This window comes from Notolepis coatsorum (assembly GCF_963971535.1).
Source record: "Notolepis coatsorum genome assembly, chromosome: 20".
In the NCBI taxonomy this organism is placed as follows: domain Eukaryota; kingdom Metazoa; phylum Chordata; class Actinopteri; order Aulopiformes; family Paralepididae; genus Notolepis; species Notolepis coatsorum.
Window position 1 is genome coordinate 9453734 of NC_140184.1, and position 17428 is coordinate 9471161.

Below are 17428 nucleotides of genomic sequence, written 5' to 3' on the forward strand. Positions count from 1 at the left end.
TCATATTTCTCATATAAGCTGTCGGGTCATCTGACCCGTTCCTGGCGGGAATTAGTGGCATTTTCTCCATGGCTCTGCTAGTGTTAAATGGGAACTCACTGACCTTTAACCTTCCTGTGAGAGAAGCCCGTTTACTATCCAACATCAGCCCACAGACTAAGCATAATGCAAAACACCAAATGCATGGGGGGAAAAAGGCATGAAACACAATGTATAAATGATAATTGTGATATTGTTCGATGTGTAGAATTTCTTTTGTTGTGCATTTCTCTACGCTGTGGCAAAGGCATGTGGCTGTCGTCAGTATGGACATGGACACACATGCCTATTGATATGTTGTTGAATGTGATGTCTGAATATTCACTGGCTGTATTGACGTTCTTCAGATACTCTCCACTAGCTCTTCTCCAAACCTTTCCCACAACTGCACTGCTTTTTAATAATAACAAATTTTAACACAACATTTTACATCCAACTATCCATTATTAATTTCCCCTTTTGCATGTTGACATTTATTTTTCTAAATCATCCCACTCTTTGCATGGTCACCAAATTCGCCAGATCTCCAGCGAATCCTCCCACCACCACCTTTTTAATTTGCTCCTCGTCATGCATGCTCTTCTCTCCCCTCTCCTGTCCTTTCCCTCACTTTGTGTTTCTTTCCCTTGTCTCTTCACTCTCTCCTGCTCCCTACCTATTAAAGCTTCCCAACTTTTTGGTCGCCTAGTGACACTCCGCTGTACAACCTGGAGCCGTGCGAGCCGCTGCCCTTCGACGTGGCACGTTTCCGCGGCCTCACCGCCTCCCTGCTGCTGGACCTCACCCACCTCACCAGCATCCACGAGGACGCCGCGGCCAAGCTGAGCGCGCGGCAGCGGCACGACAAGAAGCACCGCGGCCCCCCGGTGGCGGCGCCCGGCAGCGGCGGCGGTCACGAGGCGGCCGGCAACGACGACGACAAGGCGGAGAGCGAGGGGCACCGCCGCTCTAACGAACCCAAAGAGAGCGACACCGGGGACTCGGCCGGCCTCGTCCCGACCGCCCCCGTCGTCTCCGACCTGCGCGTCTCCCACAGCCTGGACGAGGTGAAGGCGCACGCGGCGCCCAACTCCAAGTCTGACAACGAGATCTCTTCGTACGCTTCTTCGGCGCAGCAGGCCGGTGGAGGAGGAGTGGGAGACACCCTCTTCCCTGCGGCTCCTCATACTCCTCCTGCTGAGGGGAACAGGAGGAAGGGCCACGAACATGGCTCCAGGAGCCACGAGCCCTTCCCTTCCTCTTCCGCTGCCACCCAGTCGGAGATCCACGCCGTGCAGCTGTCCTACCTCTACCTGGGGGCCATGAAGGCTCTCAGCGCCCTGCTCAGCTGCAGCAAGTATGCAGAGCTGCTGCTTATACCAAAGGTACGGCCGCTCACTGGGGCTCATTCACACCTAGTAGCATGCCCAGCAGCATTAAACAGGCCCCCGGGTTAACTGGCTTCAAAAAGTATGTACGATCATGGCTATCGGCATAGGAAAGAGAGGGTAGCATATTTTATTTATTATTCTTTTATCTTCAACTGTATATGCATATTGTATCTTAATGTTTTATGATGTTGTTTTATGTTGATGACGTATGTCCTGTTTTTTAATACCAGGGACCATGATGGAAATAAGTGCTTGCATTTTATCATGTTTTTATCCCTTGGATGATGTCTCTAATCCACAATAAAATCAATCAAACTGACTGACTTAACTTGCACGCACAGGTCCCACCGGAGGCGGCGCCCAGCGGACACAACGCCGACCTCAACGCCGGCTCCACCGGCGGCGCGGCCGCCACCTCGCCCGTGGTGGTGTGCCAGGAGGAGGTGGAGATGCGGGCGGCGCTGCAGTTCCTGATGCGCCACATGGTGAAGCGGGCGGTGATGCGCTCGCCCATCAAGAGAGCGCTGGGCCTGGCCGACCTGGAGCGAGCTCAGGCCATGGTCTACAAGCTGGTGGTCAATGGGCTGCTGGAGGAGCCCTGCGGCGGGGGGAAGACCAAGCCTGGTGAGGTCAACCAGCGTAACTAGAGTGGCTCTTTGAAGTAGAGCAGTCGTCTGGTAATCTGGAGGTTCCCGGTTAGATTCCCGCTTCTCCTGGGCAGCTTGTCGAAGTGTCCTTGTCCTTGAGCAAGACACTTAACCCCTAATCGCTCCTGATAAGCAGGTTGGCACCTTGCATGGTTGCCTCCGCCATCGGTGTGTGAGTGAATGTGAGGAACAAATTGTAAAGCGCTTTGGATAAAAGCTGCTATATAAATGGAGCCATTTACCATTTTATATATTATGTACAGATATTAGATATCGTAAAGGACTATGTGCAGGTAAGTACAGACAGGTGAGGATAGGTATATGTGTTGAGAATAAATATATATACTGTGGTATATACAGCATTATATATATATATTATTGGTAGCTCCCCTTGAATAGTAAGCTAATAAAGGAATGCGTGAGGGTCACTTTCAGAAGCACCACTGACTCTAAATCTAGAGACAACAGAAAACCTTTATTTAAACTCGAAACGGAGGTTTTAACCACATGACGTGCACCGGGACGTATACAACAGCAGGTTACCGTCGGTAGTGTGATAGTAAAAAGTAAAGGGTTAACTTCTGTAGTGTGGCAGTGAAAGGGTTAACACTAGCACAGCTGACAAGGGGTCAAATGACCCCTAGGCATTTTCAATAAATGTATCCTCGTCACTCGGTCGAGCTCCAGCTCTGTCACTCAATGACTTTTCCTAAAAGTACCCGTTTTATCTGGCACGGTTTCTGAAATTTCTAAATGACTTCAGGAAAATGTAATTAGAACGTTATTCCACATATACCGTATATGGAATATATATGTGGAAAGTCACAGCACTTTGCGAGCGTCTAGCGCAGGGCTGGCCAACCCATGGCTCGCGAGCCGCATGTGGCTCTTTGCCCATCAATGTGTGGCTCTTCCATCCCCAAAAATGTATAAAAAATTATAATATTTTTTTTAATTAATATTATTTCATTTTTTTGTCACTCAAACCTGTGGTAAACCTCATATTTTTATATTAAGAGGTAAATATATAGTTTACACTGTTTATTTTTCTCATATTTCTCATATAAGCTGTCGGGGTCATCTGACCCCTTCCGGCGGGAATCAGTGACATTTTCTCCATGGCTGATCTAGTGACCAGCGTGGACGTCTCTCTGTAACCCCTTCTCTCTCTCTCCCCCCCAGGGGTGCGGTGTGAGCCGGAGTGTGAGGGGCCGGAGGGTCCGGAGGGGGGTGAGCAGCTGGCCCAGACCCCGGTCACCACGAGTCCCTCGGCCTCCAGCACCACCTCCTTCATGAGCTCCTCCCTGGAGGACACCACCACCGCCACCACGCCCGTCACCGACACCGAGACCGCCCCCGCCTCCGAGTCGCCGGGGGTCATGCCCCTCAGCCTGCTCAGGTCGGGACAGACTGGACATCTACATGCTAGGGCCGGGCGATTAATCGAAAATAAAATCGCGATATCGATTCATTGACCTATGCAATCTCATTTCAAAATTATGACGATTATAATATATTAAAATAATTTTTATTTTTATTTTTTTTATATACTTAACTTTTTTTAAATGATGATGATTCTGACTTGAGTTATTTTGTATGTTACAAGAGACTTTAGTTTAAGTCAAGCACTTTGTTATGTTATGTTGTCTGTTTAAGAAAGAGTGCAATAAATGATTTTATTGAAAAAATAAGAATCGTGTGAGAGAATCGTGATCTCAATTCTTAGAGAAAAATCGTGATTCACATTTGAGCAAAAATCGCCCAGCCATACTACATGCCATGTGTTTTTACGTTTTCAGTCTGTACATCTACATGCCATGTGTTTTTACACTCAGTCTGTACATCTACATGCCATGTGTTTTTACACTCAGTCTGTACATCTACATGCCATGTGTTTTTACGCTCACAGTCACTGTGTACACTAACACGCACACCATTTGTTACATGTGCTTACAAGTACATTCATGTTGTGTTTAAATCTGCAAGCTTATTCATGTAAACTAAAATACATGCGGTAGATATTTGCTCATAAACATTACATATTTTAGTAATTGTTTTTATTTATTTGAGTAATTTATTTTGGTAATTTAACACTTGTCTTGTTTCACAATGATGTTGAAAGTCAGGCATTAAAGCATCAATAGGCGACCACTGATCTTTGTAAAAAAAAATTAAAAATTATTTTGTATTATATGTAGACTGTAGACAGTAATCGATAGAAAATAAGACGTTTGACACCGAAATTAAAGAAAATGTTAAAACAACGACATCCAATCAAGCGAACAACCAAGTCAAATGATTGGAATGAGCGAGCTGTCTATCAAACCCTCTAGTGACACGCACTTGTTTTGCAGTGGCACGCACACACAGCTGACTGCTAGCTACCTAGCGGGGTGTGGCTTTGGAGGCATCCTGCTGATTGGGAAGAGCGTGGTCGAATTGGGTTTAAACGATTAGAAAATCATTCTAATTTCTGCCCCAAAATCCTTGCTTTTGCTTTTTCGATTGTAACACTTTTTTTCTGTCCAGGCAAATGTTCTCCAGTTACCCGACCACCACCCTGCTGCCGAACCGCCGGGCCCAGACCCCCCCGGTCACCTCCCTCCCCACCTCCCCCTCAGAGGAGCTGGGTCGCAGGCAGAGCCTCACCTCGCCTGACTCCCAGCCCTCCAGGCTGCAGAACAGAACCGGTACCTGTAAGTATAACGCACGCACGCACAACTTCAACTTCAGCTCAATATAGTTCACAACATTTATAACAAGAAGCCATTACAACTTTTAAGGAGAATAAAATAAAATGGAATATATAAACTAAATTTATACTAATTTGTGCAGGATGTAGTAGAGTATACACTACTTTTTAATAAAAATAAAGTGGAATAAAATATGTAGCAGGGCTGGGAAATTGTGCATTTTCATTTACAAATGCGCTCAGTTGACAATAGAATACACTGTATCTGCTTCAAGGGGACAAAAAGCAATGTCACACACACACACGCTTCCCTACTCAGTCACATGACCTTTCAATCGTTCCTTTCCTTTGCAAGCCAAACACTGAGCCTCAAATGGTGCATTTATATTGCACTTTTATCCACTCACTCACACATTCACACACCGATGGTGGACGCGACCATGCAAGGTGCCTGCCAACCTGCTCATCGGGAGCAATTAGGGGTTAAGTGACTTGCTCTAGGACACTTCGACACGCTGCCTGGGAGGAGCGGGAATCGAACCGGGAACCTTCCGATTACCAGACGACCGCTCTACCTCCTGAGCCACTGTCGCCTCTAATTATTCTTGTGTTCTATTATCAAGTTGCATATAGATGTTTCTCATCCACATCAGACGCGGTGTGTGCGCGGATCAAGGGGGCAAAAGGAACGTAATCCTGATCAGAACAATGGGGCTACAATATATTTGCATTTGTTATCCATGCTAGCGATCTAAACAATCAATCCATGCAAAAGCTACATTATGTGAAAGACTCACACTTGGCAAAATGACATCCAGCCGTTTTCATTTGAAACAACTTTTAGTCAGGGGAGTGCCATGGTTTCCCCATAGAGCCCCGTCATACTTTTTTAGCACAGCGGCTTGCGCAGGTTGGGGGCAACTTAGTCACGTGACTCAGTTGGTATTGCTGATTGGCTCGAACATGGTATGTTTTATGAACAAGAAACGGGTCTATAGCATGATTCCTTTTAGGACGTGTCAGATTGTACTGATGTGTGTGTGTGTTGTGCCCAGCCCTGTCGGACCCCAGCAGCAGACTCTCCACGTCCCCCCCTCCCCCTGCCATCGCTGTGCCCCTGTTGGAGATGGGCTTCCCCCTGCGCCAGATCACCAAGGCTCTGGAGGCTACAGGTCTGTCCGTTCGCCCACACGGAGCTTAACATTTCAAATAGATTTTCACAAAAAATTAGAATTAGTGTTAGATTTGCACTTTATTAATCCCAATAGGGAAATTCATTCTTGTTTGATGATCAAGAGGCACCTTTTATTTGTTTTAAGTGAAGATTGGTGAAAGTTAGGTTTGCACTTCAATCCCAATAGGGATTCATCTTGGTTTGATAATCTTTTTGTGTCAAATTAAAACAAATCTTATTTGAATGGTTTCCTTGGAGTTTCTAGTTTTTAAGAGAAAAAATTGATTAAAATTGTAAATCGGATGTGGTGTGAAAAAATCTGAGATTTTATTTGTAGGCCATATCGCCCAGCCCTACTCTCATGCAACAGTAATATGCATTCTGCGCACATAATAAGGTAATTTCATACATTTAAAATCAGACTGATTTTTCAAAGGGTTTCATTTCAGCTTGGTTAACCGTCTGTAGTGTGGTTGTGAAAGGGTTAACCTGTTAAGCCGTAAGGTCCCCCAATTGGGGGACCCTGCTTTTCTTTATCATAAATCGATCAATAGAGGCCGTATTAGATCCCCAATTATCATATCATGGGGTATCATTGGAAAGCCACACTCATTTGCTACAACCCCGTCCAAAAATTATCGAGATCGCCAAATCATTGACGGAGCTAGAGCCCCCGGAGGTCGGGGGTGGTAATGTGTACTTTGGCGCACGCCTCACATATCTGCATGTAACTCGAGAACCGCTGAATGGATTTTGTCACCTGAAAGGGCAATTGACAGGCAACAAATAGGGCTTTAATTCTATCTATATATTGTATTACACCCGAGCCGCTAGAGGTCAGCAAAGTGGCGCATCGCGAATCGTCCTCATGAGGGCCCACATGTGGGCCCTTGGATGTTAACCTTCAGTAGTGTGGTAGTGAAAGGGTTAACCCTTTGTCGTGTGGCAGTGAAAGGGTTAACACTTTCAGTGCCAGCCATTTTATCCATTCTTGTAGTCAATGGGCCACGCTTTAAAAGATAGGTATTTTCACTGTGTCCCGATGTTTGCAGGGCTATATCTATATTCTATATTATAGCTATGGAGACAATACTATGGCTCATTTGACAGTCACTATCCCTCGTCCAACATGTAAAAAAGAGTATTTTTTCATGTATGCGTTCACGTGTTATCCCGCGGTGAATATTGTATAGTTTCAGAGTGATCCTGGCTAATTCCTGGAAGCTGCGATATGTGAATTTTGCTAAAGGCGTTCGTGTTGCTCGCCTGGACACATTACTATTTCCAAATCAAAGGTATATAATAGGTATTATGTTTCATCATGAATGCATCAAAGGGGGGAGGGGGGTCGTTTTTTGATGCTCTGATCGTCAGCAACGGCATTTTCTTTTAATACTACATACGTTGATCGTTGCGATCGATGTGAAATCATTGTTGGATCAAAGTAGGCTTGATGTCATTATATTCCTTACCTTTACTAGGAGGTATCCCAAAAAGAATATTCCAATTGTCTTGTGCCACAACTGGCACAAAATATGCATGGAGTGTGCTGAACGCGTTTCAAATGGCTCGGATGAAGCGATTCACTTGGCCTGGTCTAAATTCTCCGCCCGGACCATAATACAAGCACAGTGTGAAATAAGGTTTCAAAGGGTAGGCGATACTGCCACCTAGCAGGATTCGGCCGGTATTGCACTCTCGGGGTCTCAGAATGAAGTCCGTGAGACTGTATAGAATAAAAAAAACGAATAAAAGAAAAAACGATAAACGATCGAAAACCCGACTATACTCGGGTTTTGGCTCAACGGTTGGCGAGATAACACGACTATAGTATATGTGTTAAAAATCATCCTAAATCAAGAATTCGAATTAATCGCCCAGCCCTACATGAGAGGGTGTTAAATGTTGTCATTGAATACAATAAAAGCTGCATTGAAACTATATTTTAGTAAATTGCCAAATTATGAGACGTTGTCCTGATTTAATTTGTAGTGATTGTAAAAAAAAATACATGAGACTGTTTACATGGCAGCAGAATAGTGAAATAGGGCAATTGAAGAATGATTGACGATAGAACAAGTGTAGTGAATGGTTGATAGCTTCCTGCCAGGTGTAGTGAATGGTTGATATGTTCCTGCCAGGTGTAGTGAATGGTTGATATGTTCTTGCCAGGTGTAGTGAATGGTTGATCTCTTCCTGCTGTCAGGTGTAATGAATGGTTGATCTCTTCCTGCTGTCAGGTGTAGTGAATGGTTGATCTCTTCCTGCTGTCAGGTGTAGTGAATGGTTGATATCTGTGAATGGTTGATCTCTTCCTGTCAGGTGTAATGAATGGTTGATCTCTTCCTATCAGGTGTAATGAATGGTTTATATGTTCCTGTCAGGTGTAGTGAATGGTTGATATGTTCTTGCCAGGTGTAGTGAATGGTTGATCTCTTCCTGCCAGGTGTAGTGAATGGTTGATATGTTCCTGCCAGGTGTAGTGAATGGTTGATCTCTTCCTGCCAGGTGTAGTGAATGGTTGATATGTTCCTGCCAGGTGTAGTGAATGGTTGATATGTTCTTGCCAGGTGTAGTGAATGGTTGATATGTTCTTGCCAGGTGTAGTGAATGGTTGATATGTTCCTGTCAGGTGTAGTGAATGGTTGATATGTTATTGCCAGGTGTAGTGAATGGTTGATCTCTTCCTGCTGTCAGGTGTAGTGAATGGTTGATATTTTCCTGTCAGGTGTAGTGAATGGTTGATCTCTTCCTGCTGTCAGGTGTAGTGAATGGTTGATCTCTTCCTGCTGTCAGGTGTAGTGAATGGTTGATATGTTCCTGCCAGGTGTAGTGAATGGTTGATATGTTCTTGCCAGGTGTAGTGAATGGTTGATATGTTCCTGCCAGGTGTAGTGAATGGTTGATATTTTCCTGCCAGGTGTAGTGAATGGTTGATCTCTTCCTGTCAGGTGTAGTGAATGGTTGATATGTTCTTGCCAGGTGTAGTGAATGGTTGATCTCGTCCTGCCAGGTGTAGTGAATGGTTGATATGTTCCTGTCGGGTGTAGTGAATGGTTGATATGTTCCTGCCAGGTGTAGTGAATGGTTGATATGTTCCTGCCAGGTGTAGTGAATGGTTGATATGTTCCTGCCAGGTGTAGTAAATGGTTGATATGTTCCTGCCAGGTGTAGTGAATGGTTATCTCTTCCTGTCAGGTGTATTGAATGGTTGATCTCTTCCTGCTGTCAGGTGTAGTGAATGGTTGATCTCTTCCTGTCAGGTGTAGTGAATGGTTGATCTCTTCCTGCTGTCAGGTGTAGTGAATGGTTGATCTCTTCCTGCCAGGTGTAGTGAATGGTTGATCTCTTCCTGCCAGGTGCTCGAGAGGCAGATGCCCAGAACATCACAGTTCTCGCCATGTGGATGATAGAACATCCAGGAACAGAGGAGGATGAGGAACACCACGCTGGAGGAGGAGGAGACGGAGGGGTAGGAGGAGGAGGAGGAGGAGGAGGAGGAGGTGGTGTTGGGGGGTCTGACTCCTCCTTTCCCGGGGCCATGGCCTCTGGTGGAGGAGGCAAGTCCCTGGACAGGAGCGCTTTCCTCTGCTCCCCTGGAGACGTCACCAACGCTGACGCTGCTGAGATGGAGGAGGGCTTCAGTGAGAGGTACAGTGCTGCTGTGGTGGATTATGATTCATCAATTATATCATAGGTGTAATAGTAAAATCGTGGCCAGCTAGGAGACACTGAGGCCATGTCCAGACGAAAATTATTTCGTATCAGTCAAAGTATTTTATCGTATGCACCTTTCATCCACATGGGACTGCGTTCTGGGAGCCTGAATATGCTATTTTCTGAGAACAGCTCCCAGAGTGGGCAAATCTGAAGACGCCCCCCTTGCGTTGCCGTCTTTACAAGTCTATACGCGTATTTTCCTGAACCGATGACGTGATAGCCCACCTCTCCCTTAATCCGCATGCAAACCCAGCCAACAAAAAAGTCTTATATGTCCAGATATGTCCTGGCTAGACGTTTTTATTAAACACCGGGTGGCTACTGCCTACTGTGATGAAATACAAGATACGATACTAGCTAGAGCTTTAGCGTCACATAGCAGGCCTTTTTCTGAAAACCCAAATAAGCTAGCTAAGTAGCCAAGCACATAGACTGTTCCATAGCATACGCCTTCAGTTGATCGTGACAAATCCTCTCTTACCTTGACGATTAAAAAGCCTCCATAATTTAGTAAATAGTATTCCCATGGCTGGTGTTGAGATTTTACGATGCCAGCTTGTGAGATTTCGTTGTAGCCAGCCAGCTAGCGTTGATGCTATTCAATGCTATCAACATTAGCACTAACATACCCAACTAACGTTAATGCCATTCAAATTTATTAACATAGCTACAACACACAGTAACGTTAATACAATTACATGCATCATTCATTGTTTACAATGCACGGGTGGAGCTAGTCGAAACGACTGGACACAGAGACAAGTTAAACATCAATCAATTAATTTAATACAACCTGTAGTTCGAGCTGCCTCCGACCGCACCACGGGGCTATTATATTATATGCGGCTTTGACGCGCTCTCTCTCTCCTGCCGATTAAAGTCAGCAGCTCCTCATCATCGATTGCCTGTAGGCTGTAGCTGCATTTTGCGCCGCAGTGTCTCTTTCCTATCCTTTGGAAACTAGCGTCAGCTCAAAAGCACAGAACCGGACGACACAAGTTACTCCGCTAGCGAAAACAATGATAACACTTCCGGTCGGGGGGTTTCAAAATAAAAGAGCGACGTCTAAAACAGGAAAGACATTTATTTTGTACATGTGTGGCACGCACTTATTTCTTGAGACGATTTCGTTTTACGGAAAACTTTTTTTTAAATAAACGAAACGAAAAAGATCGGATCCGTCTTCATCTGGACAAGGCGTGCTCTCCTCGTGGCCAGCTAGGAGACACTGAGAGGAGACACTGAGGAGTGCTCTCATCGTGGCCAGCTAGTAGACACTGAGAGGAGTGCTCTCATCATGGCCAGCTAGTAGACACTGAGAGGAGTGCTCTCATCGTGGCCAGCTAGGAGACACTGAGAGGAGACACTGAGGAGTGCTCTCATCGTGGCCAGCTAGTAGACACTGAGAGGAGTGCTCTCATCATGGCCAGCTAGGAGACACTGAGGAAGAGGAGTGCTCTCCTCGTGGTCAGCTAGGAGACTAGGGCTGTCCCCGACTAAGGATTTGGATGGTCGACTAGGATTGGCCAAAATTTGCCGTTAGTCGACTATTGGTCGACTTAAAAAAAAAAGAATAATAATAATATTATAATATTATAATATATATATATTTTATTTTTTTATCATTCCATTTTGGCTGTGGGGGGTGCTTAATGTCTGAAGGAGTCGACTGAAGGCTTCTTGTCCTCTGCAAAAGCATGCAATTGGTCCACTGATGGATACATCTTGACATTAAGTCTAGTATAGTGTGTTCATTAGATGGGTGAAATCCTCTTTCAGTGCCTCTGTGCCTGTTTTCGTAGGCAGTTAGCCTCTGGTATGCGTGCCATTAGCGTTAGCCACGCTTCTATGCCTCTTTTCTTTTGAAAAAAATGATAAAAAAAAATTAATATATATTTTTTTATTTTTATTTTTTATTCTATTCGACTAAGAGGTTGGCCAGTCGACTACGGCCCCTTTCGACCGATTAGTCGACTAATCGATTAATAGGGGTCAGCCCTATAGGAGACACTGAAGAAGAGACAGCGACAATAATCTTAAGTATAGAGAGGGGTGGGGGCTGTAGCCCCTGGCCTCTCACCTAGGTGTGAACTAAGCTATTGTTTGGGGCAACCAAAAGGTAGTCTCCACAGCACTCAAGTGTGTAGGGGGGGTTATAAGTCCGTGGCCGACGTTAAATCATTTATTTAGTATGGGTGATATGTTGATCGGAGCAGTGTGTATGTTTAATAATAATCAAACACGCTGAAACTCACCGCAGCTTCCTCGTAGCGTTGGGCGATCAGCGTGGAGCAGAAAGTTCGCTATTATGGGATGTTGATATATGCGATCCATTTCCAGGTTGTATAATACTATATACGTCCAAATCATGTTGTTTATCGAGTTATTGGCAACGGATCGCTATCCAGTGTATCAAGCTGGAGTCCCGCTAGCGATAGCGAGTGGCCGGACGAAATATGGGTGAGCACCACTTCCGGCGCGTCACTTCCGGTGTTGGCGATTCGCCGATCGGCCACCAGATGGCGGTCTTGAACCGTTGGAGAGTTGAGAGGAGATCAACAGCAAGTCTCAAGTCTCCGTGGGTGAAATATGATTGCCATGACAGATTTTTGAAATATTGATCTCAAAGACGCTGTAAGACGTCATTGGCAGATTACGCATGGCGAGGAATGACGTCTAAAGTCGTCCTTGGCGATTAAAGGGTTAATGGGTATTGTGTGTAGAATTTTGAGGGGGAAAAATATTTAATCCATTTTGGAATACGGCTGTAACATAACAAAATGTGGAAAAAGTGAAGGGGTATGAATACTTTCCGGATGCACTGTATATGACATATATTACAAAATAAATATGTTTGTCTTTTCGCAGCCCTGAGGGTCTGGAGCCAGACAGCGCGGCAGCCTCCAGCGGTCCTCCTCCCCCCAGGGGGCGCTCTGCCGTAAGCAGGAAGCATCGCTTCGACCTGGCTGCTCGCACCCTGCTGGCACGAGCTGGTGAGGAGTCCCCACCCCACACCTTTAACACTCTATTCTCACACCATCCTGCCCCGTCGGGCCTGGTCTCGCACCTTTAACACCCTATTCTCACGCCATCCTGCCCCGTCTGGCCTGGTCTTGCAGGCCATTATTATCCCTAGTTCATTTAATTTAGTTTAATTTCAAACCTTTATTTCAACTCGAAAGGCAACTGAGGTTTCCCTCATTTACAGTCACGTCGAGTGTACATAGAAATAAGCACAAAAAATCTTAACAATAAGACAACAAGGCGAGTCAAAAAGTAAGGATAGCAAATCAATTAAAACATGTAAATCTTGATTGACGATGGTTGGAGATGAGGGGGGATAATCAAGCTTTAAGGACTGTTCCATGAGCTAGAGGCATCATAGCAAAATGCAGATTTACCCTGTTCAGAGCAAACTCAGGGGACCTTAACTCAATCCCCGCCAATAACGAGTATACTTGTTATTGGGCACCATGCGTTGAACACCAACAACGAGTATACAGTGCTCGTTATTAGATCGTTTGATCTTTTTCCTTTGATCCCCGCTCTACAGACTCGCCCGGAGCGCTCTGAATCACTTTGGCACAGCCACATACGCTGGAACTGCAATGCCGATCGAATATCGTCTACCATTTGAACTCGGATAGGAATGCAGCAGTATTGTCAATGGATGTACCGAGGCATCGAGGCTCGCTCTGTGGGGGAGGAGCTCTTCCAAAGCGATCGCAAGCAGATCTGCTCGCCTCAAAACCTATAGTGTCCAGTAAACGCGTGTAATTTACTGATTACATATAAACTTGTAATCGTGATCGCCGATGGGATCATTGGAATTATTCTTTTTGGATTACCTTCTGGCTAAGGTAAGGATCCCCTATGTCTATTTTACTGAACGTGAAACGTGTTTATGTAACGATCACAGTGGCTTACTGTACCAACGCTTTTTCTAACTATCAGATTTTTGGGGTAAGACTACCCCCCCCCCCCCCCCCCTTGATGATTTTGTGAAGGTACATGTTATACCTTTTGATTTGGGAGTATTTGGGGGTTCAGTGAATCGAACCGAACCATTCGGGCTTATTGCACATAAAGCGTCCTATCTCGCGATCTATGGAAAAACTATGCCTAACCTTAACCTTAACCTTAACCAACTCTGAAAGAATATTGCCATTCTCTAAGACAAACTCTAACCTTAACCAGCTCCTTAACAGCGCCTAAACTTAACCCTTCTAACCTTAACCAACTCCGAAACTATGCTTAAAGTTAACATGCCTAAACTTAACCGGCGAAAGAATGCACGTTTATATAAAAAAAAAAAAAAAAAAAATGAAGGGAATCGAACTTGTCACCAACGGACCGCAGGATCCACAGCAAGGCAGTGCTGCCAGTTGAGCTAGTTCTGGATGTTAAAAAAAGGGGGATTACTGCTACATAATGCTGTCGCTCCGCTCTGCTGCTGCCGCGTCGCCGCGGGGGCATGGCTAGACGCAAGTTGGGCGTGGCTAGACACAAGTTGGTTGCCTTTAATATTTAGGCGTCCTCACCTCCCTCTTCTCCCCCTCCTCCCCTCCCTCTTCTCCCCCTCCTCCTCCTCCCCAGCCGGGCTGTACCGCTCGGTGCAGGCTCACCACAGCCAGTCGTGCCGCGAGGTCTCCAGCCTGCAGCAGCAGGACCCGGGCGCTCTGTACGACCTGAACCTGGATGAGGAGCTGGAGATGGACCTGGACGAGGAGACCATGGAGGCCATGTTCGGCCAGGACCTGGCCAGCGACACGGACATTCTGGGAATGTGGATCCCGGAGGTATTGGACTGGCCAACATGGGTGTGTGTGACTTTCTGCTGCGGCCAGAGGCCCTGCCGCCCACCTCTCCTCCTCTTTACCTGCTCTAACCTCTCACTCGCTGTAACCTCCCACTCGCTAGTGACTAGTTTGCACTTTGCACGTTGAGATGGCAGCTATGGAAAGCCTCACGTAGGAGACCCTGCCTTCACTTGCTTGGCTCGAGCACGTTGCCACTAACAAAAAAAGCCCAATGCAGCAATAATAACCTCTTAACTGGCATGCGATGAATTCAGGTTTGTGTGGAGTTTGACTAAACATTAATGAGATTTGGTGATGGATGGCGTCATGTCGACGACTAGACTGTTGATGCTTGTGTTAACCTCATTATAACCAGTGTTAACCTCATTATAACCAGTGTTAACCTCGTTATAACCAGTGTTAACCTCGTTATAACCAGTGTTAACCTCATTATAACCAGTGTTAACCTCGTTATAACCTGTGTTAACCTCATTATAACCAGTATTAACCTTATTATAACCAGTGTTAACCTCGTTATAACCAGTGTTAACCTCATTATAACCAGTGTTAACCTCGTTATAACCAGTGTTAACCTCGTTATAACCTGTGTTAACCTCATTATAACCAGTGTTAACCTCGTTATAACCTGTGTTAACCTCATTATAACCAGTGTTAACCTCGTTATAACCAGTGTTAACCTCGTTATAACCCGTAATAACCTCACTGTCTCATGTGATCTTTAATGGTTTTCATGGATGCTTTGCTCTAGTTCTGAACCCTAACAACTTACTCGTATGTGTTTGTGTCTTTGTGTTTCCTTACACATTCATGTCTCATCGTGTGTATGTGTGTCTATTTGTCATCATGTGTGTGTATGTGTGTATTTGCCATGTGTGTTGGTGGATCTCATCGTGTGTATGTATGTGTATTTGTCATGTGTGTATTTGTCGTCATGTGTGTGTGTATATGTGTATATTTGTCATTGTGTGTATATTTGTCATCGTGTGTATATTTGTCATCGTGTGTCTGTATATTTGTCATTGTGTGTATATTTGTCATTGTGTGTGTGTATTTGTCATGTGTGTATTTTTCATCATGTGTGTATTTTTCATCATGTGTGTATTTTTCATCATGTGTTGTGTATTTGTCATGTGTGTGTATTTATCATCATATGTGTGTATTTGTCATGTGTGTGTGTATTTATCATCATGTGTGTGTGTATTTATCATCATGTGTTTGTATTTGTCATCATGTGTGTGTGTATTTATCATCATGTGTGTGTGTATTTATCATGTGTGTATTTGTCGTCATGTGTGTGTATGTGTCATGTGTGTGTGTATGTCATCATGTGTGTATGTGCACACAGCATGTGTGTGAGACTGAGGAGCGTGACGAGGTGGTGGTGTGTGAGCTGTGCGAGGCCAGCGTGGCCAACTTCAACCAGCACATGAAGAAGAGCCACCCCGGCTGTGGCCGCAGCGCCAACCGCCAGGGTTACCGGAGCAACGGCTCCTACGTGGACGGCTGGTTCGGGGGCGAGTGCGGCAGTGGCAACCCGTACTACCTGCTCTGTGGCAGCTGTCGGGAGAAGTACCTGGCCATCAAGAGCAAGGCTAAAGTCCCCATCGTAGAGAGGTAAGGACCACTGCTGTCTACAGTATGATGGGTAACTAGTAGGGGTGTAACGGTACGTGTATTCGTCCCGCGAATTTACGGTACGGCCGTCACGGTGTGGTACGTGCAGCCATACGAAGAATACGCCTCGGAGCCTTCCCTCGCTCGGCTCAGAGGAGCCTTCCCTCTTTACAGCGCAAACACACCAGTCGCACATGCAGGCACTTGCGAGGTCCGTGCGAGAACAGCGTGCGTGGCCGGGCACACCGAGTCCGACTTCAGAGCGGGCGAAAGTGCACGGAGGAAGACAATTTTACAGTTTCTTTCGTTTTCTTGTTTGCCCAATAATGTTAACCAAATGAAACCAATGGAAAGAAACAACACACCAACAAACACACCAACATTCTCCCCCACCGGACTCGAGTAGGGTAAATCTGCAGTGCTGCAGCCCCATACATTGCCGGACTCACAGGTACAGCTGATCAAATAAAAAAAGAAACATACTTTTCCTATAGAAAATTATTCTATTTAATAATTATCATAATTATCATAAATATAATATATAAAACAAAAATTATATTAACACTTTCAGAGCCGGCCGTGTTTTCCTTTTTACCCCCTTGAATGCCCATCAACCACTTTAATGTTAGCGTTAATATCGCCTAATCTATGTTTTAAATTATGGCTATGTATCTAATCTGCCCGTCGCTTATCAATGACTCATTTTCCAGTCAGCATTGTCGAAGCAGATTGTTTTTTTATCGGTTCATTTCCGTTTTATAGCATTTTGAAAAGCCCTCGTTTTCACGGAAAATAAAAAGAATCCGTGATAAACGTCCTGTACTGGAATATTCTAGAACGTTGTCATTTTTCGGCCTATTTATGAATCGTTTTCAAATAAACGCTAGATTATCGATAGTATTATGTGTACGTATGCACTCTGGTGCAGCAAGCTGAAAATCAATTATCTTAGTTCCTGATCGCTCGCACAGCCAAACAGCCATATCACACATAGGGGAAAAGCTTATATCTCCGTGAAAACGGGTCTGATTATCCTAAGACTGGTAAAATAGATTCCTTACCTGTAGGCCTGTCACGATAACAACATTTTAAAATTTCTCAGAATGTCTTCCCCTGCTCTACATCCCATTTCAACCTGTTTCTGTCGGTCATGCTTGACCAGAAAAGCGATAAACGCAAAAAAAAAAAAAAAAAAGTTTAAAAAAAATAAATCCTAACATCAAGACCTCAACCTGGTTTCATTTAGACTTGGTAAATGGTGCATTTATATAACAGCTTGTATCCAAATCGCTTTACAATTTGTTCCTCACATTTTACCCATTCACTCACACATTCACACACCGACGGGAGAG

At 45.1% G+C, this 17428-nt stretch overlaps 1 protein-coding gene across 9 annotated transcripts in view; it reads left to right on the forward strand.

Annotated features, from left to right (window-relative positions):
• Positions 1 to 17428, forward strand: part of herc1 (HECT and RLD domain containing E3 ubiquitin protein ligase family member 1) — a 278250-nt gene that overhangs the window by 154607 nt on the left and 106215 nt on the right. For 5 of the 9 annotated variants that reach the window (XM_084337465.1, XM_084337470.1, XM_084337469.1 and 2 more), the window contains exons 38-46: positions 704 to 1403; positions 1751 to 2033; positions 3239 to 3455; positions 4586 to 4752; positions 5804 to 5920; positions 9282 to 9573; positions 12511 to 12635; positions 14239 to 14462; positions 15808 to 16076. In XM_084337465.1, coding sequence (XP_084193591.1) covers positions 704 to 1403; positions 1751 to 2033; positions 3239 to 3455; positions 4586 to 4752; positions 5804 to 5920; positions 9282 to 9573; positions 12511 to 12635; positions 14239 to 14462; positions 15808 to 16076 — 2394 coding nt within the window. The remainder of the gene's footprint in view (positions 1 to 703; positions 1404 to 1750; positions 2034 to 3238; positions 3456 to 4585; positions 4753 to 5803; positions 5921 to 9281; positions 9574 to 12510; positions 12636 to 14238; positions 14463 to 15807; positions 16077 to 17428) is intronic. The other 4 variants (XM_084337467.1, XM_084337472.1, XM_084337473.1 and 1 more) reach the window with 2 other exon arrangements.